Here is a 25,852-nt window from a genome sequence, read left to right on the forward strand (position 1 = left end):
TAGCCCCATAAAGAGTATAACTCTTTTGGAAAATCTTTGATAATTTACAGATCAAAAGAAAGTGTATCTTCTCCTTTGTTGACCTGAAGAGTCAAATTCTTCAATAACAGGGTATGCATTTATTAAATCAGAATATTTCTGATCCTTCTTCTTTAGCTTTAACTAGTGCCTTTTGTAATCCTGTCATAGGCTGCTTCATAGGTAGTGCTGATGGTGTCACTGCTCCTCCCCCTCCTTCCTCATCATGAAGGGTTAATTGAAGAGAGTAGGTCAGGGGATGGAGAATGCCCTAATGGTTCCTGCTATGAAGCACCACACTCCTTAATTTCATCACACTTGTACTTACCTCCATTCTTGTCTAATTCTTTATGCTTTTCATCTAGTTTGTCAGTATCCTCCCCCTCCTGCACTTTCTTCTTTTTCCTTATTCTAATACTTATATAATTTCCTAAAGCCAATTGTAATAAGTTATATGTATAGAGTGTTTCTTTAGGGATTGAATCAGTACCATTATCATTATAGCATTCACATAGTTGCTCTTCTACTAATGTCCACTCGTCTGGATCTAATTCTTTTTCCTTAGAGAGCCAAGGAGATGTGTATTTTAATATTTTGAAGGGCTCAATGATCTGCGTCCAAGTGACAATTAAACCTTGGTTTTTTATTAGTTTAACCATGCTCTCTACACATTTTCCTTGAGGTGGAAATGGCTCCTTTTCAAACATCTGTCCCATTTCAGCTGAAACACTACTTTAGCCCTTAACAAAGTTTCCTTCTTGTCTATTTTTGTACTTACTCTAATTTCTGGGTCACGGAGACTTTTCCACTGAAATCAGGATGTGTCAGTCTGAACTCTGATTGTAAATCCTTAGTCCCTATTCGGGCGCCAAATATAGTGTCCTTGTTTGGTTTTCTGGAGGTCTTGGGAGCAGCCTTCATTTCAGTTCAGTAATCACCACAAGAACAGCCAGGTGTTAAAGTCCAAATCCTTTGTTATCTCCTTCACATTCTAGTTTCCTTGCTTGGGGCCCAGGCCAGCTTTCTGGAGAGCCTTTCAAACCTGCCTTGGTCTCAGTGGAGGAAGTGAAGGAGGACAGGCCAGCCACCACAGTGGTGTGAGATGGAATGGATCTCTCTGTCTCCGAGGCCTTGTGCTTCTACCACAAAGGTGGATGAGGGAATGAATGAGGGTCCCTTCCGAGTCTGTCTGGCCCTTCTGAGTCTGTTTCTGGCTCTGACTGAGTTTGTCGCAGCTCTATATGCTCTATTTTGAGTATAAACCAATCATATCACTAGGAAACCATTATTTGTTGTAAGAGTAAATCAATCATACTGAACTTAGAGAACTATTAAGCACCATGCTAAACTAGACAACCATTGTATTTATCAGTTCCGCCGAAAGTAAGAATCTTTGTTCTAAGTACAGAGTTCTGGCCCATAACACATGTGATTATCCCACGGGGTAAGGGCTCTGCTAAAGACCCAGGGACCTTCCTGGAGGGAGGTGACATATTGGAGGTGAGGTTTGGCTTGCAGCTTTGGGCCCCTTTTCGGGCAGAAGGAGGCTGCCATCTGGGGCAGAAGGCACACAAGCCCAGTTCACATTCTTGCTTCACTAAATCAAAACACTAACTTCAGAGCTCACAGCATGAACTTAAGCAAGTAATTTCACTTCTGGGAGCCTTGGTTTCCCTGTTTTTGAAATGAGGCTGATAGTCCCTCGCATATACCAGAGAAGTTCTGGAAGCCTCAAGGGGAGCGGACCCTGTTCATTGTCGGCTTCCTCTTACTATTTGCCAACTAACTTCAGGGGAGCTCGGCTTGTTTCAGTCCCTTCTCCCACAATCCCTCAGTGCAGCTGGGAGCCAAATAGAATTGATTTCTTCATTACCCACTATTCTGTGTTACCCAGTTGCTTCTCCCTGACTAACTCTGCAGTCAGCCAGGAGGGGCCAGTCAAAGGCAGGGGCTACATGGAGGAAACTAGGGGAGAGTTCTTGGTCTCTCTGCTTGGAGCTCTCCCCACCTCCCAACATGGTCGGGGAGCCAGGGATCACACACAGGAGACGGACTGGAGGCAATATGTTACCAAGTATGGAATGAGATGGTTGGCTCAGGATCCTGAAAGAATTCAGCAAGAAGGAAGGGTCCAGGGGAGGCGGCGATGTGGGAGTAATGGCGGGCAGGTTGATGGATGCGAGAAGCAGGGGGAGGGGTGATGGTCCAGACATGGGAAAGAGTGGAAGCCCGAAGTAGGATTTAGGAGGTTGGGGGCTGAAGGCACAAGGACCCTTCCTTCCCACAAGTTCCTTTCCCTGCAGGCCAAGGATATGGGTTCGAGAGTCTCTCCCTGGGCAGGGTAGCTTTGTTCAGCCTTGCTAGGACCCTTACGAGAAAATGAGTAATTGTGGTGGGACTTCTCACCTACGTTTCTTGTCGCCTCCCCCCCACCCCGTCTGTTTTCTCCAGGTTACTTGAAAACCTTAGGCTTGCTCTACTACCCGGCCCTCTACTACCCGCTGATGGCCTGCGCCACAGTCAGACACCAAGCCGGATACATCCTGGGCTGCTTACTCTCCTGGGCCCACTGTGGGGTCCAGATATGGTATAAAGTGGAGTGTCCTCAGACCAACAAGGTAAAGACCTGCTTTATTTGGGAACTGCCCTAGCAGAGATCATGCTACTTGCAAGGACATGGAAGGATCTGAAAGGCCAGGCTTTTGGTTGGAATCACAAAGCCTGGGGTTCTAATCCTCCTCCTCCTCCTCCTCCTCTTCTTTGTCTTTCTCTTCTTCCTCCTCCTCCTCTTCTTTGTCTTCCTCCTCTTCTTCCTCCTCCTCTTCTTTTCCTCCCCCTCTTCTTCCTCCTCATCCTCTTCCTCCTCCTCCTCCCCTTTACTTATATTGGCTACAAGCTACAAGAAAAGGGGGCTGAACTAGATGGTCCCCAAGATCCTTGAAGGAATTGGGGGGCTCGACGGTACAGCACTGGGTTCAAATACAGTCTCATAAATTCATTGGTATGTACACTGTCCCAAAAATCTTAATGCAATTTTAAGCTTTGGAAGTTATTTAATCCACTCAATCTGCTTACCTCGGTTTCAATTGGAAATAGAGATATTAACAGCACTTATATCTAGAGTTGTTGTAAGAATCAAATGAGATATGCTAACAACATAAAAAGCACATAGAACAAATGTTCCTTCCTCCTAAAGTCCAAGATCCCATGGCCCTTGGAGTGTAAGTAATCCTGGGACCCCTCCAGGTACATCACAGGCCTGCACTAACTACTCGTGCAACCCTGGGCAGCCCACTGGCCATCTCTGAGCCTCAATTCCCTGGTCTCTAAAACAGGGTGATAATATTTGGGTCGGACACTTCTACAGCATTGTTAGGAGGAGAATGCTGGTAAGTCTTTTTAAAGCCCTGGAAAGGAGAGGTACAGTGCAATGGAGCTTTGGGGCTGGGGGCTCTAGCCTGGGTCCCCGGGGGTAATGGCTCCCTTTACTGCGATATTGATTCATCTCTGTGTCCAGCTCTCTCTGCTGTGGGAGAGACAGATGGAGGAGGAGAAGAGAAGGGAAGAGGTAGAGGGTGAAGAGGAAGAGGGAAAGAAGGGAAAAGGAGGCAAGAGGAAGAGGAGGAGGAAGGGTGAGGAGGAAGGAGACAAAGAGAGGAGGAAGGAGAAGAGAGAAAGAAAAGGAGAGGAGGAATGGGAAGAAGGAGGAAGAGGGGAGAGGGGAAGGAGAAGGAGGAAGAGAAAGGAGGGGGAAAGGAGGAGAAAGGAGAAAGAAAGGAAGGGGGTGGGGAGAAGAGGAAGAGAAGAGGATGGGGAAGAGGAGGAGGGGAAGGAGAAGGGAGAAGAAAAGGAGAAGTCAAAAAAGGAAAAAGAGGAAAAGGAGGAAGAGAATGGGGACAAGGAGGAAGAGAAGGGGTGGGGGAAGAGGAGGGGAAGGAGGAGGATGGAGAAAGAAAAGGAGGAGGGGGAGAGAGGGAAGGGAAGAGGAGGAAGAAATGTCCTGCCCTTAAGGAACCTTGGGAAGATGAGGAGTACAGGAGTTCTGGGGCACAAACATCAGCCTCCAAGGGGAGTGAAGATTCAAAGAAAGGGGCTGTTACTATGGACAGGAGAGGTCAGGGAAGGCTCCCTGGAGGAGGAAGGACATGACCTGGCCTTGGAAACTGGGGAGGCCGGGAGAGGGAGGGGAGGGATTGCACTCGGTGCGGGCCGAAGTGGGCTGAACAACAGATGGAAGGCCCAGCTGGGAGGGAAGCGTGGTTCTGGCTGGGGGTGGGCTCGGGAAGGGGAGCACAGCCAGAGAATCGTCCTGAAAACAGTGAGGAGTCACTGGGGCTCCTTAAGGAGCCTGACTGAGTAAAAGTTGGCAGCTCACTCTTACACAAATCAGCTCATTCCTCTCTTCTTCCGGTGACGTTTTTTTAATTGAAAAAACCCTGTTTGAAACCCAGGCTGTCATCATAAATGTATGCAGGGTGCCCCCAATCCTGCCCCAGCTTTGGTTTAACGGCCTTTAAATAGCGCTCGGCTCGTGTTCGGCCCCTCGTAGGTCCTGGTAAATACTGATAATTGATAAATCGATTTATTGAATAACTGTGATCACCGCATTGCCCTAAGGCAGGGGTCCTCAAGCTTTTTAAATAGGGGCCAGTTCGCTGTCCCTCAGACTGCTGGAGGGCCGGACTATAGTAAAAGCTAAAACTTTGCTTTGTGGGCCTTTAACAAAGAAACTTCACAGCCCTGGGGGAGGGGGGTAAACGTCCTCAGCTGCCGCATCTGGCCCGGCCGTAGTGTGAGGACCCCTGCTAAGGTTTGGGAGCACTCCCTGCACGTACATGCATATATATACACACGAGTTCTGATGGTGAGATGTGTGTGGATAAATAAATAAGTAAATTACTCACACACCTCCCCACCATAGCTCCTGTTTCTATGGTACTGGTTCCTCTTGTCCCCATTCTGTAGATGATTAAGCCGAGCCCCGGGGGCCCCGGATGCTCAGAGTCACTCAGTTCTTGAGGATTTTCTGACCCTTAAGCCCCGAGCCTTTTCTGTTGCCCCACGGCCGGACCTGTCTCCCTCTCTCCAGCTTCCCTTCTTCCCATCTCTCTCCCCTTTATGTCTGTGGAGGCCAGTTGGAGACTCCAGGGGGAGGACAGACATAGGAAGCGGGGCCTAATTACTAGTCTTCCTGGGAGGAGGGAGAGGAGGGAGAGGAAGGAAAGGAGGAGGGGGAAGAGGGAGAGGAGGAGGGGAGGGAAGGAGGGGGGGCTGAGGGCTCCAGGGGAGGGGGGAGGCTTGGAGGTGACTCAGGGAGCCGCGGGTCTGCCAGATCTACAGGTACTACTCCCTGCTGGCCTCCTTGCCTCTCCTTGCCGGCCTCGTGTTCCTGAGCTGTTGGTATCCGGCGCAGCTCCTAAGAAGCTGGACTGGAAAGATGGCGACCGGCGCAGAGGTAATGGGGGGGGTTAATACTGCCCCTGTGCCCTTCCAGGCGGCTGGGGGGGAGGCGGGGGAGGGCTGAGCTGGGGGGGGGTAACTCCCGAGCCACGTTTCTGTGCCCCCCCCCCCGCCCCTGGGAGGGAGGATGGGATCATGGGGATGGGAAACCACAGATTCCAACCCCTCCGACTCTCAGATCCGTGAGCTTCCCATGACAGCCAACCAATAGTAGCAAGCATCTATTAAGCACCGACTGCATAGTCAGGCACTCTGCTAGCTTTTTTTTAAATGACAACCCACAAAAGTCAGCGAGCCATCAGAAATAACGGCTGCCCTTTGGTGGTGGTTTGTCCTCTGTTCTCGAAGAGGACCCTGAAATCATGGAGATGAGGCCACGAAATGGGAGTGAATGGGATTTAAATGAGGAGGCTGCCCCAGCTCCACTTTCTCCTGGCATCTCCCTTATCTCTGGGCCAGCTTGGGGTCAGGAGGGCCTGGATTCACATCCCGCCTCACTCCTAGCTGCGTGGCCCTGGGCAAGTCAGTTAACGCTGATTGCCCCAACAACAACCTGATCCCTGATGCTCCCCACAACACTGGGGATGGGGACATTGTTATCCCCATTTTACAGAAACTGAGGCAAACGGAGGCTAGGTCACAGGGCCAGTGGGCATCTAAGGGCACACTCGAGCCCATGGCGATGAGACATCCACCCATGACACCGCTGCCCTGTGGGTACCCAGATGCTTTGAGTAGCCCTAAGTCACTCCTCTCTTTTTTAAACGACGGCTGCCATCCCTACAGCTCAGTTCTATGGCATGAATGGCTCAGCCGTCCCCAGCCTCGGTGTGTTCCACGACCGGCACTTTGGTGCCCCCGTCTCTGTCCTGGGGTCCCTCGTTTATGGGGGGCTCTCTCCCTGACCTGTGACCTCTCATCCTTGGGGAGCTCCCACCATTACTTCTCCACCCCTCCCCAGAGCTGCTGGGGGAGTCACATAACTGGCTGATCCCCCTCACTCCCCATTCATCGTGACCTCAGCTGGGCCTTCCTGCTGCTCCATAATCCTTCTATTTTCCCTCATCGATTCCCATCTCGCTCCCCGCAGATGCAATTCCAAACGCTTTTCTCCTCTCCTCCCCACCCCCAAACTCCCAGAGGATGACCGTGTTCCCCTTCCCTCCTCAAACTTGGGATCAAGGTCACCCAGCAGGAGACCCCTCAGTTCTCCTGCCCGTCCTCTCCGCCTTCCCTCCAGATAAGAAGGATCCTCGGTCTTTGCCCCATGTTTATTCTGCCCTCTCACTCCAAGAACTTGCTAGCCAGCATCCTTACTCTCCCCTTCATCTTCAATCTCTCCCTCACCACTTGATCTTTTCCATTTGTCCACAAGAATTCTCAGACCTCCATAAGTCCCTAAAAAGTCCTTTCCTTGCTCCTTCTGCCCCATTCGATTACAAACTCATCCCCCTCCTGCCTGTCACTGTCGGATTTCTTGTAAAAGCTGTTGATAGAAGATGTCTCCAATCTCTCACTCTCTGTTTTCCCTTCATACTCTTGTAATTACGCTTAGGCAGCTCTTAATTGCTACCTTCAAGCTCCCTAATGACCCAATCACTAAATCCAAAGGATTTCTCCCTATTCTGCAGCAGCAGCCGTTGATACTTTGTCTCTGCCCTTCCTCCTATCTTTTCCTTCTGTGGCTTCAGAGATATCCCATGGGCTGGGTTCTCTAACCTCACAGACTCTTCCAAATCCCATGGGATTGGTTTTCCAACCTTATAGATCCTTCTGCATCCCACAGTTTGGTTCTCTAATCATAGATCCTTCCACATCCCATGACTTGATTCTCTAATCTTATAGATCCTTCCACATCCCATGGCTTGGTTCTCTAATCTTATATATCCTTTCACATCCCACGGCTTGGTTCTCTAATCTTATAGATCCTTCCACATCCCACGACTTGGATCTCTAATCTTATATATCCTTTCACATCCCACGGCTTGGTTCTCTAATCTTATAGATCCTTCCACATCCCATGGCTTGGATCTCTAATCTTATAGATCCTTCCACATCCCACAGCTTGGTTCTCTAATCTTATAGATCCTTTCACATCCCACGGCTTGGTTCTCTAATCTTATAGATCCTTCCACATTCCATGGCTTGGATCTCTAATCTTATAGATCCTTCCACATCCCATAGGCTTGGTTTTCCAATGTTATAGATTCTTCCACATCCCATGGACTTAGTTTTTCAACCTTACAGAGCCTTTGATGTCCTATGGGCTTGGTTCTCCGGCCTTACTGATTCTTTGACATCCCATGGGCTTAGTTCTCCAACCTTGAAAATCCTTCACATCCCATGGGCTTAGTTCTCCAACCTTATCTATCCTTCCACATTCCGTGGGCTTGGTTTTCCCACCTTACAGATCCTTCTCTGTCTCCTAAGCTGATTTCTCATCCTCATTCCAACCTCTTAATGTCAGTATATCCAAAGAAGCCAGCAGAAGTGTCTGCTCAGTTTTATATTGTTCAGGAGAGGAAAAGTAACTCCCAGCCCTCCTGGGATATTGCTGAAATAGCAGACTCAGACACTTTCTAATTAGGTGACCCTGGCAAAGCCACTTAATTCTGTTTGCCTCAGTTTCCTCATCTGTAAAATGAGTTGGAGAAGGAAATGGACAGCCACTTCAAATATTTCTGCCAAGAAAACCCCAACTGGGGTCCTGAGGAGTTGCACATGACTGAAATAACTAAACAACACTGTTAGCCAGATAATGTACTAGATGCTAGAGATAAAGATGAAAATGAAGTAGTCCCTGTCCTCAAGGAGTTTCTATAAAGAAGAATGGCATATAATTAACCTAGAAGGATACTTGGAACCAGAGGCTGGAGGGCTTTAAATGCTAAATAGATGAGTTTGTATTTTGTACTGGAGGCAGTTGGGAGATCTTGAATAGGGGGATAACAAGATCAGATTTATGCTATATTCCCTGAAATTAGGCATCTTTGTGGAAGATGGGTTGGAGAGGAGAAAAATCGGGTTCAGGGAAGATCAATTTGGAGTCTCTTGCATTAGTTTGGACTTAGCTTCTTAAACTGTGGTTTGTGACCCCACATGGGGTCTCATAACTGAAGGTGGGATTGCAAAATTATGATTTATTATTAATAAATATTTAATTTCTATACCTATTTTGCATACTTGGGGTCGGGTAAAATTTTTTGGACAAAAAGAGGTCATAAATGGAAAAAGTTTAAGAAGCCCTGGGCTAGGATTCAGATGATGAGGGTCTAAACAGGGTGGTGATTGTGAGCAGAGAAGAAAGGATGGGTACCTGGAGATGGGATGGACAGGCCTGGATGCTGCTGAGATGTGGAGAAGGGGAATGGGTGAGCACAGAGAGCAGAGGATGAGTCTAAGATTGGGACTGGAGGGAGGCTGTAGTCCTCTGTGACCTGGGTCAGGTAGTACTACCTTTCTCAAGAATTCTGAGCTGTGTGAAGGTGGGAAGAGCCATTACTTATCTCTCTAGGGCTCTTTATTGGGAGTTCTTTTTATTATTTCTGCTTTGGAGAGAATATAAGGACTCCTTTCTCTTCCTTTTCTTCACTTACTTCCCTTCCTGATCCAGAGGGGATAGAAAATCCCCACTTATATAAACCCCTTAGTGCAAGAGGATTAGGTTTCCAAGGCCTGTATTACAAGAGCTGACCCTGAACTATGGGAATAAGGGATTTAGGGGATGGAGGAGCATGCAGGGTTGCTATGGCAATGCGATATAATCTCATGTGTTTGTTTCTGATTTGGGGGACAAAGGACCAGGCCAGACAAAGTAGGGGACCCACCCTGTGAGCCCCAGGCACGTCTCCCAACAGCAAAAAGTTCTGAATGGGATTTTGCCAAATCCTCTTAGCCTGGGGTTCTTGCCCGGCCTCGGTGGAGATTTTCCATGCCAAGAGCAGGAGACCCAGAATGACCCCATTGCCTAACGCCCTGCCCTGGCTACTGAGTCCTGCGGCTAGATGTGGACTCCCACAGGAGGCTGACTCACCTTCAGGGAGCAGCCTCAGCCTTCAGCTCATGGCAGGAAGGGGGTGGTGAATAGCAGAAGCAGCAGGACTTGATAAAGATAGATACTGGGAAGAACTCTGGCCACCGGAGCTCTGAAAGTGTAAGCTGTGGGCTGGGGTGGGCTGTCCTAAAAGTTTCCCTTTGCAAAAGAGAAACACGTGCACTCATGTATACACGGACTCGCCCAGTTTGAGCAGAATCTCGGCATAAAGGCGGGGGAAGGAGCAGATGATATCTAGGGATTAGCCATAAAAATACCTTGTTTGCTATGAATTTTAAAAAACTGTTCTTTTATCTTTTTAGATAAAAGATGAAGACTGCTATATTTTCAATGAATGAATGAAACTTGACCAAATCAATTAATCAATATAGTACAATCAATTAAGGACCTACTATGTGGAAGGCACTACTAAATTGTGAGGATACAAAATAAAGGCAGTCCCCGTCCTCATGAAAACTCAGTTGGGGAGGGAGCATGCAGATAACTATATATAAACAAGATATAAACAGGATAAATCGGGGGGAACCTTTACGGAGCAGGTACAAAGAATAAGGAGACCTGAGAAAGGCTTCTTGGAGAAGATGGGATTTTATCTGAGACTCAGAGCAAGTCAGGGTAGCCAGGAGGTAGGGCTGAGGAGGGAGGAAGTTTCAGCTTTTAGGGACAGTCTGTGGAAATACTCCAATTCAGGAAATGGGATCAGCAGAGGCCAGTGTCGTAGATTCATAGAGTTTGTGAAGGGGAATAAGGTGTAAAAAGACTGGAAAAATACAAAGGCACCAGGGATGAAGGTCTTTAAAAGCTAAACAAATATTTACCTTGGGCATAATTGAATGGGAGTGGGAACAAATGATATGATCAAATGAATTCTTTATCATAATAAATAACTTTCTTTTGAATGCCCATGATAATGATAGGAGTTTAGGTCCAGACCTACTATATTTGGAACTCCCAGAATAGAAAAACCTCTCCATTCATAAAGATAGATAATCCCCCTGTAATTTATAGTTTTAAAGGTTTGCCGGGGGCACCAGGGGGCAAGTGACCTGCTCCTTTTCCCATATATATTCTTTGTCCAGGTCCAGGTCCTGGTTCCTGGGTCCAAGGTTGGTCCTTTATCTACCATCTCATCATAAGAACCGAGCTTGGGATGTAGCTCTTTTAGATTTGCAAAGGTTCATATCATTACCTCTAGTGATCCTCCCAACAGTCCTAAGAAGTAGACATTTTTATCTCTATTTTCAGATGAAGAAATTGGGCTTGAAGAAATCCAGTTATTTGTTCCTTGTCAGAAATAGGAATGGGAAGTAGAATTTGCCAGCCTTGGACCCACTAAGCTGAACTGCCTCTGGCTGGGTTCCCTGGTCCCATCAGCACAGCCTTTGTCCAGATGCACCTGTCTCCCTCCCCCACCTCTTAGTGACAGGTGTTCCAAGTTCGGGGGCTGGTCTGACCTTGTGGGCATGATCCTGTTCTCGTGTTACTGAAGCTGGTCCTGGGATGGCTGGTGTGTTGAGGGTCTATCCCCAAAGCCTTTCCAGCTCTAGAGCCCTGGCGAGAGCTATGGCAATAACGATATAATCTCGTGTGTTTGCTTCCTGATTTGGGGGATGAAAGGACCAGGCCAGACAAAGTAGGGGGACTTCTCCATTGAGAGCCCAGGGTCACTCTGAGTTCTAGGAAAGGTATGCAAAGCTGGCTGTGATTTCAAAGGATCTGGATTCAAATCCTGGCTCTCTCACCTTCTGCCTCTGATTTTGAGGCAGTCACTTCAAATTGCCCGTGGTCTCCAATGGAGTCAGAGAAGTTCAAAGTGGATCAGGACACAGAGAAGGAAATGGAAAAGAGCAGAGAAGGCACTGCTAGCTCAGGTGGGACAGGGCATCTGCCTGGCCAGGGTCCCCACCTAAGGCTCGACAAGCACTGTCTCTTCCATCAGACTCGGGAGTCCCAGAGTGGGGACCATGTTTTCCCATCATACCAGGAGCTCCCTGAAGGAAGAGACTGAGACCTCAGTTTCCACATATTTCAAATGATGTGATGGGAAAAGATGAAAGCTAAAATTATTGTCATTTCCAAATCCTTTGCTCTCTGGAGGATTAGTCTAGGGGCAACCAGGTGGCAGTGGGCAGAAAGAAGACTTGTCTTCCTGAGTTCAAACCCCCAGCTTCAGCACTTACTAGCTGTGTGACTCTGAACAAGTCACTTAACTATTTGCCTCAGTTTCTGCATCTGTCAAATGAGCTGAAGAAGGAAATGGTAAACCTCATCAGTAGCTTTGCCAAGAAAATCCCCAATGGGGGTCATGACTAAAAAACAGCTGCACAAAATGACTACTCTCTGGTTTACCATCTTTTTTTATCACAATGACCCCATAAAGTAGGTAGTACAATTATCATGCCCGTCTCTCCTGTGAGAAAACTGAGACAATGACTTGACCGTGGCTGGGCAGCTAGTAAAGGGGCTGAACTTGGTGGAACCCAAGAAATCAAGCCCTGTTTCCCCCTGCCCCACTAGAGAATGTAAAGAAGTAGCGACATGATTTTTGAAAATTCCCAATCGTCCTCAGCAGGACCTTTAGCCTTTCTGTGCCCAATGATGTCCCTTGTGGGTTCTGTGCTCTTTCTGCAGGAGGTGGAGGAAAGCTATTATGGAGACTATCTCAGGCGCCTCCTCAGTGAGAAGAAGTCAAAAAGCAGGTAGAGCGTCTGTACCTTCCATCACCCTCCCATCATCAGGAGATGGCTGATTGAGAGAGGCTGGAGTGGAGGCGCTGGGAGAGGGGGCAGCTCGGGAGGCTGGGCTGGCCCGAAGGGACCAGGGCTTTTATCCGGCATGAGTTAGAGTCTTCACCTAGGATCAAATTTCTACTCCATCAGATTCTGGGGGGGGGGTCTCCTGAAGAGACTTCCCCATCCTCCCAGGGGTCCCTGAGGCAGGGATCTGAGTCTGTTTCTTCCGCCTTTCTTGAGCCCAGTGCAGAGCCCCTGCCCCACCAGGACTCCCCATCACCAGGAGTACGACCTGCCTGTCCCCTGGAATTGTTTCCGTTAAAAAGTCATTTTGTGCCGAGCTGTTCTTGTCTGTTTCTCCTTTCCAGCTCCCCGGAGACTGATCGGAGCTTCCTCTCGCGGGCCCTGCTCTATTTCCTCCCTCACATCTCCGTTCAGCAGCCAGGTACTTGTGTGTCTGGGGCACTGGTCACTGGCTCCTGGAAGTCTCTGTTGGCTGGTTTCCTCCCCCCTCCTCAACCCCATGCCCCCCACTTCCAGCTCAAGAAGCCATCTGGGAAAGAGCTGCTGCCTCGCCTGACATGGGCATTGCCCACTCTTCCTTCATGCTCTCCCAGCCTTCCCAACTTCCCCTTCCAAACCTGGGGGCCTCCTTCCTCCCCTGAAGCTGAGCTGAGGCTGATGAGAGGGGAGGTCGCCCTCTTAGGATATGATGCTAACGCAGACACATCATTTACCATAAAAGTGTGTTTGTATTGGGAGGAAAGGGGAAAACTTCCTGGCAGAGCTGCCCTTGGGGCTGGTCTTTAAACAGGGAGCCCGGCAGGTGAGAGGGGGGAGGAACTGCAGACATAGGTCAGATGTAGAGAGCCTTGAACCCCAGGCTCCAGCCAGAGCAGGATAGGAAGCAGCCTTCATCCTTTATAATGGAAGAAAGGTCTCGAGGTCTAGGAGATGCCCACGGGCCACTGCCATCCCCCTTCACAGAGCCGTCTTTAAATAAGCCTCCCCCCATGGGGGTCTTCCGCAGACTCCTGTCCAGCTTGGGAGTTTGGGTCACTTCCATGTCACTGTGAGACGCTGGAGATGTTTCAGGCAAAAGGTGGCTGGGGAAGGGAGTCAGAGGAGCTAAATCCTTTGTGTTCCATTGGCTACTAAAGTGACCTTGGCAAATGACTCCTTTCCTTATGCTAAAGAGCGCAGGCAGGTTGGTGCAAGAGTTAGGGCTTGGGATGAGGGAGACCAGAGGCGTGTCTGGGTTGGGCCTGTAGGGATGGATGGACCTTTGGAAATGCCGTAGTTCTAATCACTCTGACCTTTCCTTTGGGTGCTGTAGGTTTCCAGCTTCCCCTGCAACTCATCCTTTCGGCTGCCATGGCAGTGGTCACAATTTACCAGGTAACCCTCTGCTCCCCAACCCTTACATCTCATCTGTCCCCCTTGTCCCCACCACCCATCCTACCTCACCCATCCCCTAAGGACGTGACATTCTGGAAAGCAGCATTAATGGAGATAAGGCAGCCTGAGCTTTTTACAAAGTCAACAAGTATTGATCCCCCTGGGCACCGTGACCCAACTTCATGTGGGTGTTTCACCACCAAAAATTCAGACAGTCTCAGAATCTCAGAGGGGGCTCCAATTCACACCCGACCAAACTCATCTCCCCTCTCCCTAAGAAGTGGTCACTCGGACTTTGGCTGATGAGAACAGAACAAGAATATTCTGAAGCTGGAGGAGTAGGTCTTCAATCAGGGGCTTGTTAATGTGGGGATTTCTTTAGAGTTTGGGGCCACTTTTCTTCCCTCAACACTCAGATGCTATGATTGTTACTCTCTTCGTGTTGAGCTTAAATCTGTCTTTGTGTGGCCCTTTGATCCCAGTTCTGCCTTCTAGGGCCCTGAAAAGCAAATTTCTGCTACATGAGATAATATTTGTGACGTGTTTAACGTTGCCTAGCATATAGCGATTTTAATTCCTTTCCTTCAATACTCTAAGACTGCTATTCAGTGAATAGAAAGTTGGGCTTAGAGTTAGAAAGATCTGAATCCAAACCCTATCTCAGATAATCAATAGCTGTACGCCCCTTAGCTAGTCGAAGTCTATCTCAGCCTCAGTTTCCTCAACTTTAAAAGGGGGATAATTATAGCACCTGTCTCTCAGGGTTATTGAGGGAGCAAATGCGATAACTAGTTATATATATGTAAATATATAATATATAAATTATATAACCCTAAAGTATTTTATAAATGCTAAGAAGCCGTCATCATTTTTTTTGAGACTTCTCTTCTCCAGCCTAAATATCCCTTATTCCATCAATAGATTTCCTATGGTATAGTCTCAAGGCCTTTCATTATGCTGTTTGCCCTTAAGCTCATTAATGTTCTTCCTAAAATATTTGCCCAGAACTGAATATACTCTAGGTATGGTCTGACCAGGTCAGAGTGCAAAGGACCATCACCTGCCTCACCAGAAGCCTCCTAATTGCTCCTTAATCACTGGTGTGGGAATTATCACCAGCTCCCCTTCTCCAGGGGAGGAGAAGAAAAAGAACTAAAAAAAAATCACAATTTGTGGACATTTACTACAAAGAAAGAACAATTCATCCCTGTACTTAATTCACCCCCATAACAGATAAGCATTTTTCCCTAAATAGAGTCCTCAAAAAGCCCTCTACAGTCAGAGCTTCTAATCTGGATTTTCGGAGGCCCAGATGGCCAGTGTAGAGAAATGAACAGTCGGTGGGTGTTAACACTTTCAAATACTTGCAGTGATCTCCTCGTAGGATAAAAAATTGCTTTCTGGGAGAGAAACAATAGTGTACTGAGAGAGACTAACTTTCATGAACAGAGAAAGCCTTCTAATTAGTCAAAGATTGATGCTCAGCAGATTCTACTTCTGTATTTGTGGTTAACAGTATAGATAAACTTCTGGTTAGCTCCGGAGGAGATGAACATACATAATGGGTTGGTGGGATCTGAATTAATGCACTTTGACCTTCCCACGAGCCTGTTGATTTATAGAACCTTAGGAGCCAGATCAAGATAACATTGTCATTGCTTCCCAGGTAGCCCTGCTGCTCCTGGCGGCTTTTGTCCCCATCATCCAAAAAACCAGGGCAGGAATCACAGTAGAAGTCACCTACCTGCTGGCTGGCTTTGGAGTGGTCCTCTCAGAAAGCAAGTCAGAAGCCATAGAGCTGGTGAAGTACTACCTGTGGACTCTGGAAGGTGAGGAGGTTGGAAATCCCAGATGGGATGCTTAGGCATGAGAAGGGAAGCAGGGACCATCTTGTTCCTTCTCTTGTTTCAGGGTGGGGCTGATCCCGGATTCAGCCCTCTTGGGAAGGGATGGCCCTTCAGGTTTCAAACCCCCTGAAGGAAATCTCCTTCTCTCTCTCTCTCTCTCTCTCTCTCTCTCTCTCTCTCTCTCTCTCTCTCTCTCACACACACACACACACACACACACACACACACACACACACAGTCTCTCTCTCACCTTCCAGTCTCACTGATTCACTTATCCAGTGCATGCGTCTAGGGGATGGAGAGCCGAGCCCGTCCCTCAGTGTGGGACGCTGTGTGACTTCTCTCTTCCCCACTCTCTTTCCCCCACATAGTCTCCTGAATCAGCTTCCTGCCTCACCCCTTGGGTTTGACAGTGAGAATGGAACATGGCAGGGATGGGATTAGAGGCAGCACAGATGGACAGGGGAGATCCCCTGGGACTCCCCCAAGGTGTGAGAGCTACAGTAAAGAGCAGACATCCAATGGAGGCTGATGACACTTAGGCTAGAATGTTTTGCAGAAGCAGGAAGTGGGACAGGAGCTCACCATCTTGGAGCATGTGACTGTATCCCGGGTGGTGAGCAGTTGGGTGGTGAGAGTGAGGGGCACTGGGTATGATAAAAAGATCTGGGCCAATTATATACGGCAGGAGGCTGCCAGTGGGGGGGTCTGGGTCTCTTCCCCTTATGTCTTTATTGGACAGTATTTATTCACAGCTGATTCTTTACATCTTGGGTTAGGGATCAAGCTCCTCCACAATGAGTGGTGACGAAGCCGTGTTTCAGATCAGGGGTGCCTCAGGGCAAGCATCAGTTCTCTGGCACTAGGGGAGGAAAAGAAGAAAATCCTTATGGTCCAAGTACCAGGGACCAGCATTCAGCGATAGCTGCAAAAGCGGGGGGAGGTGCACGAGTCTCAGTGCCACACTGCAGATGGCATGTGCCCTGGGATGCCAGCTTGTGCCACAGTGGAGCAGATGGTGGCTCCTCATAGACACATGACTGGTGAGGGCTTGGGCCAGGAGGAGAGACCCCACAAGAGCCCGCCTGGAGGCTCCCGTAGCCATTGTCCCTCTCCTCGGCTCCCTTATACCAGCGATGGCATTTTTCCTAAAGTCGGTAGGGATAGAATGGACTCGAAAAACTTCTTTCTCCTTGGTATTAATCCCACTCCTCTCAAAGACCCCCTTTGCTTCTCCTCCTTCCTCTCCCCCTCTTTTCTAGTCTCTTGCCCTTTCTCTAGAGCTGGCACATAACGGGTATTAATGCCAATCTGTGGTTTTCTAGCAGGTGTGTCAAGGTATGGGGCCGGGGCTTGGGATTGGGTCAGGGTGACACTTTACAAACACAATAACCATGGACCCAGTGCCCAGGACAAGGAAGAACAATCGGCTAGGTGAACTGCCTCTGGGTCCATTGTCAAGATCAGTTAGTTAGCCGGAGCACCCCAGGCCAAAGTGACATCCCTCTTCCCCCTTCCCTACTGTAGCAGAGAGAAAGGGAGGGACTGTCCTAAGCGGAGGTCCTCGGAGCAGTTCAGTTCCCCAGAGCATGTGATTCCTTTCCAGAGCTCTCTCCATAGAAGTCCATTTACCAAGAGAGTCCTTTCTGCTGTAGGTAAACTGCTAACTCTGTGGCCTGGGCTTTCCTAGCCCCTGAGCCTGCTCGGCCTCTTGGGGGCAAAGACTTGCATATTCAGGTGGCCAATTATCTGTCCCATTTCTTCCCCTTCTACGATTCCTGCATTTCCCGGCTCCAGCATCCATTCCTAGCATTCGTTTTCTTTCCCCCCCTTTGCAAATACGCTATACCACTAGTGGGACTTTCCTGGGTTCATTGACAGAAAAAATTATCTATAAATTCAGACATAATCTAGAAAGAAAAGACAATTAGAGATACATGGAAAAGAGTGATCTTATAGCACTAACCCGTCCTGAACAGGTGGCTAAAAGTTCCTTGGCCTTCAAGCTTCAACCCTATGTTTCTCTAGACTTAACTTAGATATTTTCTTCCCATGAGTCACAAAGTGAAAATGGCTCTTCTCCAGAACAACATTCATCCCTTTGGGATTGGTCCATTTGGATGCTCAAGAATCATTTGTTTTGATGTTCTCCCCTCCCCGCTCCCATAGACATATTCCTGTTTACCTGCTACTTTAGGTGGCCTTCTCTAAGAAGATAGTTCAAATGATGTCCAACTTTAGAGTTAAAGATAATCTATGTACTCAGGGTCATCCAAACAGCCCCCAAGGCTCCATGAAGACCCTGCTTTTCTTTACAAACACTTACTTTCTGCCTCAGTATTTGATAAATCCACCCCAGACTCACTAGTTTTAATTTCTTGTGAGTCTTATCTCCCATGCTAGAGTAAACTGCTGAAGTGCAGAGATTGAGATTTATTCCCCTTTGAGTCTCCTGTGGCACCTGCCATAGTACTTCCTAGAGAATAGGGAGTGGATCCTGTGATATCAGTAGTGATGGAGAATGGCATCTTCTTTGCAAGTTGCTGAGAAAACTGAAAAATTGTGTCATGACTCAAATTTTCCTCGTTTTGAGGTCTTTCTCTAATCATTATATTACATTGACTTGCCTTATAATACACTAGTAAATATTTATTGTGCTTAATAAATAGATATATACCCAGACTTGTGTGTATTTATATACATATAATTTATGTGTACATAAATACATACATATGGTTATATATCCAATTATTAAGATATAGATATATATCTTAATATATTATTATATTATATACTTATATATTTAAAGAGAATATATTTTGTAGATTTTGTGTGTATTATGCATATAAATACATACATAGATATAGCTGACATAGATAAATAAGACATATAAATTTAGATACTTATAGATAAATGAAGGAAATATAGATACATATCGAGAAGCTACATTTTAGCCAACATTTTCTACTATAATGATAGCATGGGGGCTTAAATGAACAAATGGCTTTTATTGATAATAAACTTGGAAAATACACTTTTTCCTCTGTTGAAAATATTAGCTAATGTTCCATCTTTAGCCATCCCTATTCTCTGTCTCTCCCCCACCTGTTCTGTGTCTCTCCTGTTCCTTTTATTTCCTGTCTCTCTGCCCCTTCCTCTCTTTCTCAGAAACATTGACTGAAATATCTCAAGATTCCCACCTTCAAGGCCCCCTGCAGGAACACTCCTTCCACTGATGCAGCTGGTGGCTCTTTTGACTTAAATGATGCTCTTTGAGGTCATACCTTCCCCTGCAACCACACTGATGAGAAGTTTCTCCATATTTAGGTGGGTGGACCCTCAGATGTGTAATGCATCCCTAGAATCCATCCTTGAAATCTCTCTGGTTTCCTAAACATCTGCCTATGTCATATTTGGTACCGGCTGAGCATTTGAGAACCAAGATCATCTCAACACTGGGATGATCCATTGCATTAATGAAGGACAAAATACATATGACAGAAATAATATAAATGTGCAAAAGGCATGTTTATTCTAGAAAGGGTACTATCCTCAAGCAGAAAGGACAATTATTACATAGGTTTCAATTGGAAAAATAAAGTCCTGTTAGAATTTTTTGGGGGAAGGGGATTTTGTTATTTATACAGCATCTTTTGAAGTTGCTTGACTCAGCCTAACACTAGAATAGACTAGCATTATTTGAGCATCTGCCTATGAAAAAAGCAAGGGAGAGTGCCCTGGAATGGAGAGCCAGGTGGGACTGGACATTTCACTATCTATGATCCACAAACCATGTCTACTTCCTGGCAGTTCGTGGTGTTTCTGTTAATGGTCATCTCTGCATAAGGAATATGAGATTTATGGCAGCCGTTCAGCGGATGGGGGAGGTCTCACTCGTGTCGCTCTCCTTTTGATTCTGGCTGCTGACCCTCAGGCCCATTCTTTTTCCAGTGTGCTATGACTCTGCCCTGGTCCTGTCCTGCTTGCTCACCTTCCTCATGCTGTCAAAGTCACTGATGACCCACAGGTGAGTGTGGTTTGGAGTCGGGAAGAAGGAAGGGCAGAATCTCATTGGCTTATGGAACTGATCAAGCTAAAGAGTGATGGAAACTCCCTGACCTCCTGAGAGCTTAGAGGGAGGCAGGGGACAAGGGGAAAAGGGATGGACATGGAATTCATGGACCAGAGTATGAATTTCCATCATTGACTGCCTCTGTGGGCAAGTCACTCAAACTTTTTTATGTCTCAGTTTTCTCATCTATAAAAATGAAGAGATTGGACTAAGTGACCTTTAATTAATTCCCTTCTAGTTCAAAATCCATGATCCTACAATACTGAGAAGAACAGGAACTTGACAAGATAAATTGGAAATAATAATAGAGGGCAGGCATTAGCATGCAGCGGGATCAGGAGCAATTCCTAGAAAAGGCAGGATGGTGAATTTGGGGAAGGATTTGAATATAGAGAATGTTGGCAGATTAGAAATCGAAGAACAGGGAAGGGAGGAGAATAGGACGAGCAAAATGAACAAAAAGAAAAGCATGGCGTGTGAAGGCATCAGTGAGGCAGAGCTGTAACGAGGATGAGCAACAAGAGCTTTTTTTAAGACACAGAAATATATAGGGCATAAAACTTTAATTCATGCATTTCTTTGACAGCATATCATCCACTGGAATAGCTGATTTCCCCTCTTACTTAACTGAATTTTAATTACTTCTTGTTTTAATTCCATATCATAATTTATAAAGCTTATTTAATGGTAATTTTCCTGTTGCTCACATTCAGCACCTTATCTTTTTTTGAGTCTTCTTATACTTCCCTTTTCTCTGAGCTCTTGCCGTTCCTCCTTTTCCTGACTCCTCTCTCCCTTCCCTATACCTGGAATGCTCTCTCATCCTCATCTTCACCTCCCAGCTTCCCTCCCTCCCTTCAGGTCTCAGCTGAAGTCCTGCTGTCTACAAGAGAGCTTTCCTGACTCCCCTTAATCTTAGTGCCTTCCCCTGAGATGATTTTCAATTTTCCAGCCCATATCTTGCAAACGTTGTTGTTTTTAAGTCTCCCTCACTGCACTGTAAGCTCCTTGAGGGTTTTTGCCTTTCTTTATACTCCTAGACCTTAGCCCAATCTTTGGCAAATAGTAGATCTTTGATGATTGTTTGTGGACTTGAGTTGACATCTGTAAAGAATTTTGCAGACTCCAAAGTACCATCTAGTTGCCTAGTGTTCCTGTTGCTGTTGCTGCCTTGCTCACAACATTACTGGGGAAAACAATTAGTACGGAGAGCTCTATAATTTGTAACTGAGTATTATTCCCACTGTTGTTTCTTTGGGGATACCAGGCTGGTGGCTTCCTAGGGACAGGGTAAGAGGAGCTCGGCAAAGGGTGTGGGCGAGAATTAAAACCCAACAGACTTCCCTTCTTCCTGAGTCGGCCGGATGGTGGGAAGGCTGGGCCCTCTCCTGCTCCCTTTCCTTGCCGGCCCCGCCAGATCCCCAATCTCTCTCCCCAACAGAGCTAACCTGAGGGCTCAGCACCGTGCTGCCCCCCTGGATGGAAGTCCCCCGCCACAGAGGCAGGGTTTGAGGGCCACGGCCATCTTCTGCTGGATGAGCTTTACGGGTTACCAAGCAGCCTTCGTCTGCCTCGGTGAGCCTCCCCTTCTTCCTGGGCTTCGAGCAGCCCTGAGTTCCTTCCCTACAAGAAGAAGAAGGGGGAGAGGGAGGCTCTATCAACAGGCCTCTCCCCATCCTGTGCTTAGCTCAGTGCTAAACTGTGGGGGTGACAACAGGAGAAGACATCCCTGTTCTTGAATCTTAGACAAAAAATCAGAACCCTTAGCCGATATGGCAGTGAGTGCTATGTTCCAAGTGAGAAACAAGAATAATAGAATTACCAGAGGCCAAAGGAGGGAGGGGTCTGTGTGGATCAGATCAATCATGGAAGGCTTTCTGAAGGAGGAGGGACCAGCGCTTCAGGATGAGCCAGTGGGAGGAGGGAGAAGGAATTTAGCTGAGAGGGATGGGGGCCGCCAAGGAGAAGATGCAGGGTTCCCAGGGAGGATGCTTCCCAGGAGGGCATTAGTTTGGAAGGGGCCCAGCTGTACTGGGACTTGGTGGATGGAGAGCAGCACATGATCGATCCTAGGGAGAGGAATATTCACAGTATAGCTCCCTGAGCAGTGACTGCCAGGGTCTCAGCCTTTCCCTCCGCGGTCCCAGACACTGCCTCTTTTACCTCCTCCAGGGCTCTTTCTCCAGCAGATCATCTTCTTCCTTGGATTCGTGGTTTTCAGCTTTCTGGTTGTCATTCCCATCCTGTACGGCAGGAATCTCCTGCTCTTGCGTGTGCTGGAAAGCATGTGGTGAGTGAGGGGCTGGGCTGGGCTGGGCAGGGCTGGGCTGGGCTGGGCAAGCCAGGTCTTTTGCAAGTCTTTGGGCTGCTCTTTCCTTGGCCCCTCACTGTGGCTGCTTTCCATTTAGGCCTTTCTTCCTCATGCTGGTGCTGGCTGTGATCCTGCAGAACCTAGCTGCTCGCTGGGCCTTCCTGGAGAACCGGCATGGCCAACAAGAGCTGACTAACAAGTAAGAACTCTCCTCTCTCCATCTATCACTCTATCCCTCTTCCTCTCTTTGTCTTTCTTCTGGGCTTCTCTTGAATTATCTGTCCTTTCTCCTTTCTGTCTCTCTCTTTCATTCTCTTTGTCTTTTTCTCTCCATCTCTTTCCTTCCCCTTATCTCTGTCTCTGTATTTCTTTCTGTTTCTTTCTCCTTTCTCTCTTTCCCTCTCCTTCTTTCCCTCCCTCCTTCTCCCCTTCCTCTCTATTTATTTTAACATCTATATAGACAAGAAACATCTAATAAGTAGACTATACAAAATAAAAATGAGAGGCTAGAACAAAATTTGTTTATGCATCAGGTGAAAAAAAAAACCCAAGACAAAAATAGCTATTATACAAAGCAAAACTATCTGTCCTTTTCCCCTCCATCTCTTTCTCTGTGTCCTTTCCTTTCTCTGTCCTTCCCCTTCCCTCAGTTTCTCCTTCTTTCCCTAACCCATTCTCTCTGTCCAGTTTTTTCTGTTTCTTCCTTTTTATTCCTCTCTCTTTTCCTCTTTCACTGTTCCTCTGTCTTTCCTTTTAATCTTCCTTTCCTCCATCTCTCTCACATATTTTTTCTTTTTAAAAAAAGCTTTTTTATTTCCAAAACATATGCAAAGATAGTTTTCAACATTCACCCTTGCAAAACTTTGTGGGTGTTTTCTCCTCCCTTCTCCTCATAAGCTCCCCTAGATAGCAATGAATCAAATATGTGTTAAACATGTGCAATTCTTCTATATACATTTCCACAATTATCGTGCTGCACAAGAAAACTCAGATCAAAAAGGAAAAATAATGTCTCCCATATTTTTTCTTTACCCTTCCTTATCTTTTTCATTTTTGATTAACAAAATTATCATTATTTCTACAATATGGCTCCCTAGAGTTTTACCTTGTGCTTTTATATCTATTATTGAGGGGATAGGGAAAGTGGACTGAATAAGGGGTTGAAATACCTAGATTCTTGTGCTAGTCCTAACTTACTGAGAGAGCCTATGCAAGTGAGTCCCAATTGCCGCATCTGGAAGATGGGAGGCTTCAACTAGATACCTCTAGTATCTAGAGACAGAGAGAAACAGAGACAGTGAGAGACAGAGAGACAAAGACAGAGAGACAGAGAGAGACAGAGACAGAGAGACAGAGAGAGACAGAGAAAAACAGAGAAACAGAGACAGAGACAGAGAGAGACAGAGACACAGAGAGAGAGCACTGTGGGGGTGCTAAGATCCTAGCTCTATGGTGGTTCACACCTGGAAGCAGGAAAGGCAGGTATCATTATTTTGATCTCACAGATAGGGAAACTGAGGTCAGAGAAGTTAAGTGGCTGAGGAGTTTGGACTAGATGTGGACTCTGTGTGAACAGAAATGGAAGACTCACCTCTAAAGCCAACCTCCGGCCTCCCATTCCAAGCTTTGTTCTTCCTCTTCTGTCCTTTTGTCCCCTTTCTCTGCCCTCTCAGAGAGCCCAGAACTGAAAGAGGGGCCCTTATTTGTGTCCAGAATGGGTGCCCACCTTCAGGACAGAATGGAAGGGGGGCCCCCCATCCGTAGCCATCTTCTCCTGTGGATTTGTGGTGCCCCAAGTGTCCACGCGGGAGCTGTCTGGGCTCAGTCCTGTTCTCTCAGGCTCCTGGATTGCACCTTTTGCCCCAGCCAGGTGGAGCTCTGAAATGCTCTTTTTTGGCAGGGACAGAGGCGCATTCTAGGGTCCTGGGGTGGGGGCTTTCCCAAGGGAGGAGGCGGACCGCGTCATGCTTTCTCCTGTGCCCTCCCCATTAGGAAGGCTCTGTTTGCCATCACTTTCCTGCTCTTCCTCGTTAATGTGATGGTGGGCATTACTGTGGGCATCTGCCGGATCGTGGTCTCCGCCCTCTTCAATGTCGTCCACTTCTGCCAGCTGGACCGCAGCCTGCTCTCCCGTGCTGTGGACACTTGGGACCCAGGTAAGGGCAGTTGTGGGGACGGATCTGAGACCCCCGGCCACCAAAGTGGGGGAGCCCGGCAGAGAGCTCGGGGGGAGGGGCGGGGGCCTCCCAGACACGGAAGGACAAGGCCTGAGCTTTGGGGCTGAGCGCAGCCTCTAGAGACCCTCCCCCTCTGCAGTTGTTTTCTCTTTTAAGATCAGGGCAATGTCCTGCACAGACCATCTAAAACCTCGTGGGCTAGCGTGTCTGTGGGCACTCAGTGTGTGGGGTGGGCACATGTGCCCTTGTCTGGGAGACGGAGTGTCTGGGCTCTTGCTTGGGGTCATAGGCCATTACCCCCAAAATGTACAAAGTGGGGAGTCACACAGCCAGTTACTGTCTGAGGCAGGATTCGAATACAGGTACTGCGGACCCTGGGCCCAGAACCCTGCCTGCGGTTCCACGCTGTTTGTGGGAGAGTTAGCCCGGGAACCTCCTTTATATGCAGGCGGGCTGCAGAGATGGCGGCCTCTCTGTGCTTAGGCTTCCTGGGCTGCTCATGAAAGGGGCCTGTGTGCGGGCAAGCCCAGTGTGGGGCGGCCCTGTGACAGAGAGACAGAGACAGAGACAGAGAGAGACAGGAGGAGAGAGAGAGACAGAGACAGAGAGAGACAGAGAGAAACAGAGACAGAGACAGAGAGATACAGAGACAGAGAGAGACAGAGGTAGAGAGAGACAGAGAGACAGAGACAGAGACAGAGAGAGACAGAGAGAAACAGAGACAGAGACAGAGAGATACAGAGACAGAGAGAGAGAGAGACAGAAAGAGACAGAGAGAGAGAGGCAGACAGAGAGTCAGAGACAGAAACAGAGAGACAGAGAGACACAGAGACAGAGAGAGAGAGAAACAGAGACAGAGACAGAGAGAAACACACACACACAGAGACAGAGAGAGGGGGGGGAAGGAGAGAGAGGAAGAGAGAGAGACAAAGAGACAGAGACAAAGACACAAAGAGGAGGGAGGGAAAAAGAAAAAAGACAGATAGACAGACAGTGGTCAGGGAACTGACATCAGTAAGATCTGAGTTCAAATCCCACTTCAAATACTTACTAAATGGTTGATCTTGGTTGAGTCAGTTGCTATGCCTCAGCTTCCTTATCTGTAAAATGGGGATTAATAATAGCACCTAATTTTTATGGGGAGGAATAAGATCACATTATTTAAATATTTTGTGAACCTGAAAGTTATATATATGTATGTATGTATGTATGTATACATATATATGCTAGCACTTATCATTATTACCTACATAGAGTATATAGGTATATTTCATTGAATTCAATCCAGTTTAACAAGCCATAATTGTGGTGTAATGGGGTCACATCCCAGCTCTGTCACTATCTGTGAGATCTAGCTCCATTCATTTTATCTCCCTGGAATCAGTTTCTCCATTTGTAAATTGAGGGGATTGGACTAGATGACCCCTTTGCAGCTTTAATTCCATCATCCTCCTAAGCATCATCATTGTTGTGGGCCCTATTGGGCACTGGGGAGCAAGGATCAGAGAAAGCATTTTTTTGAGAGACAGAGAATTTTATTCAAGGACCAGATGCCAGTGGATCATAGAATTATATGTATTAAAAAGCTATAAAGAACAAGACTCATCTAATTTCTATGTGACAAACCTTCAAAAAGACATGGTGATGTCCCTCCCAAGACTTCTCTTCCCCAAGCTGAGTGTTACCATCTCTTTCAACCACTTTTTTTAAAATAACTTTTTTTTGACAGAACCCATGCCAGGGTAATTTTTTTACAATATTATCCCTTGCACTCACTTCTGTT

At 47.3% G+C, this 25,852-nt stretch overlaps 1 protein-coding gene across 1 annotated transcript in view; it reads left to right on the forward strand.

Moving 5' to 3' along the window:
- STRA6 (signaling receptor and transporter of retinol STRA6) overlaps positions 1-25,852 on the forward strand; it is a 54,220-nt gene that overhangs the window by 22,659 nt on the left and 5,709 nt on the right. The window contains exons 5-15 of the mRNA XM_051982261.1: positions 2,470-2,636; positions 5,351-5,473; positions 12,164-12,231; positions 12,633-12,709; positions 13,601-13,662; positions 15,329-15,491; positions 19,461-19,536; positions 21,023-21,156; positions 21,754-21,871; positions 21,990-22,091; positions 23,885-24,048. Coding sequence (XP_051838221.1) covers positions 2,470-2,636; positions 5,351-5,473; positions 12,164-12,231; positions 12,633-12,709; positions 13,601-13,662; positions 15,329-15,491; positions 19,461-19,536; positions 21,023-21,156; positions 21,754-21,871; positions 21,990-22,091; positions 23,885-24,048 — 1,254 coding nt within the window. The remainder of the gene's footprint in view (positions 1-2,469; positions 2,637-5,350; positions 5,474-12,163; positions 12,232-12,632; positions 12,710-13,600; positions 13,663-15,328; positions 15,492-19,460; positions 19,537-21,022; positions 21,157-21,753; positions 21,872-21,989; positions 22,092-23,884; positions 24,049-25,852) is intronic.

The sequence above is a fragment of the Antechinus flavipes genome, chromosome 2 (genome assembly GCF_016432865.1).
Source record: "Antechinus flavipes isolate AdamAnt ecotype Samford, QLD, Australia chromosome 2, AdamAnt_v2, whole genome shotgun sequence".
Classification (NCBI taxonomy): domain Eukaryota; kingdom Metazoa; phylum Chordata; class Mammalia; order Dasyuromorphia; family Dasyuridae; genus Antechinus; species Antechinus flavipes.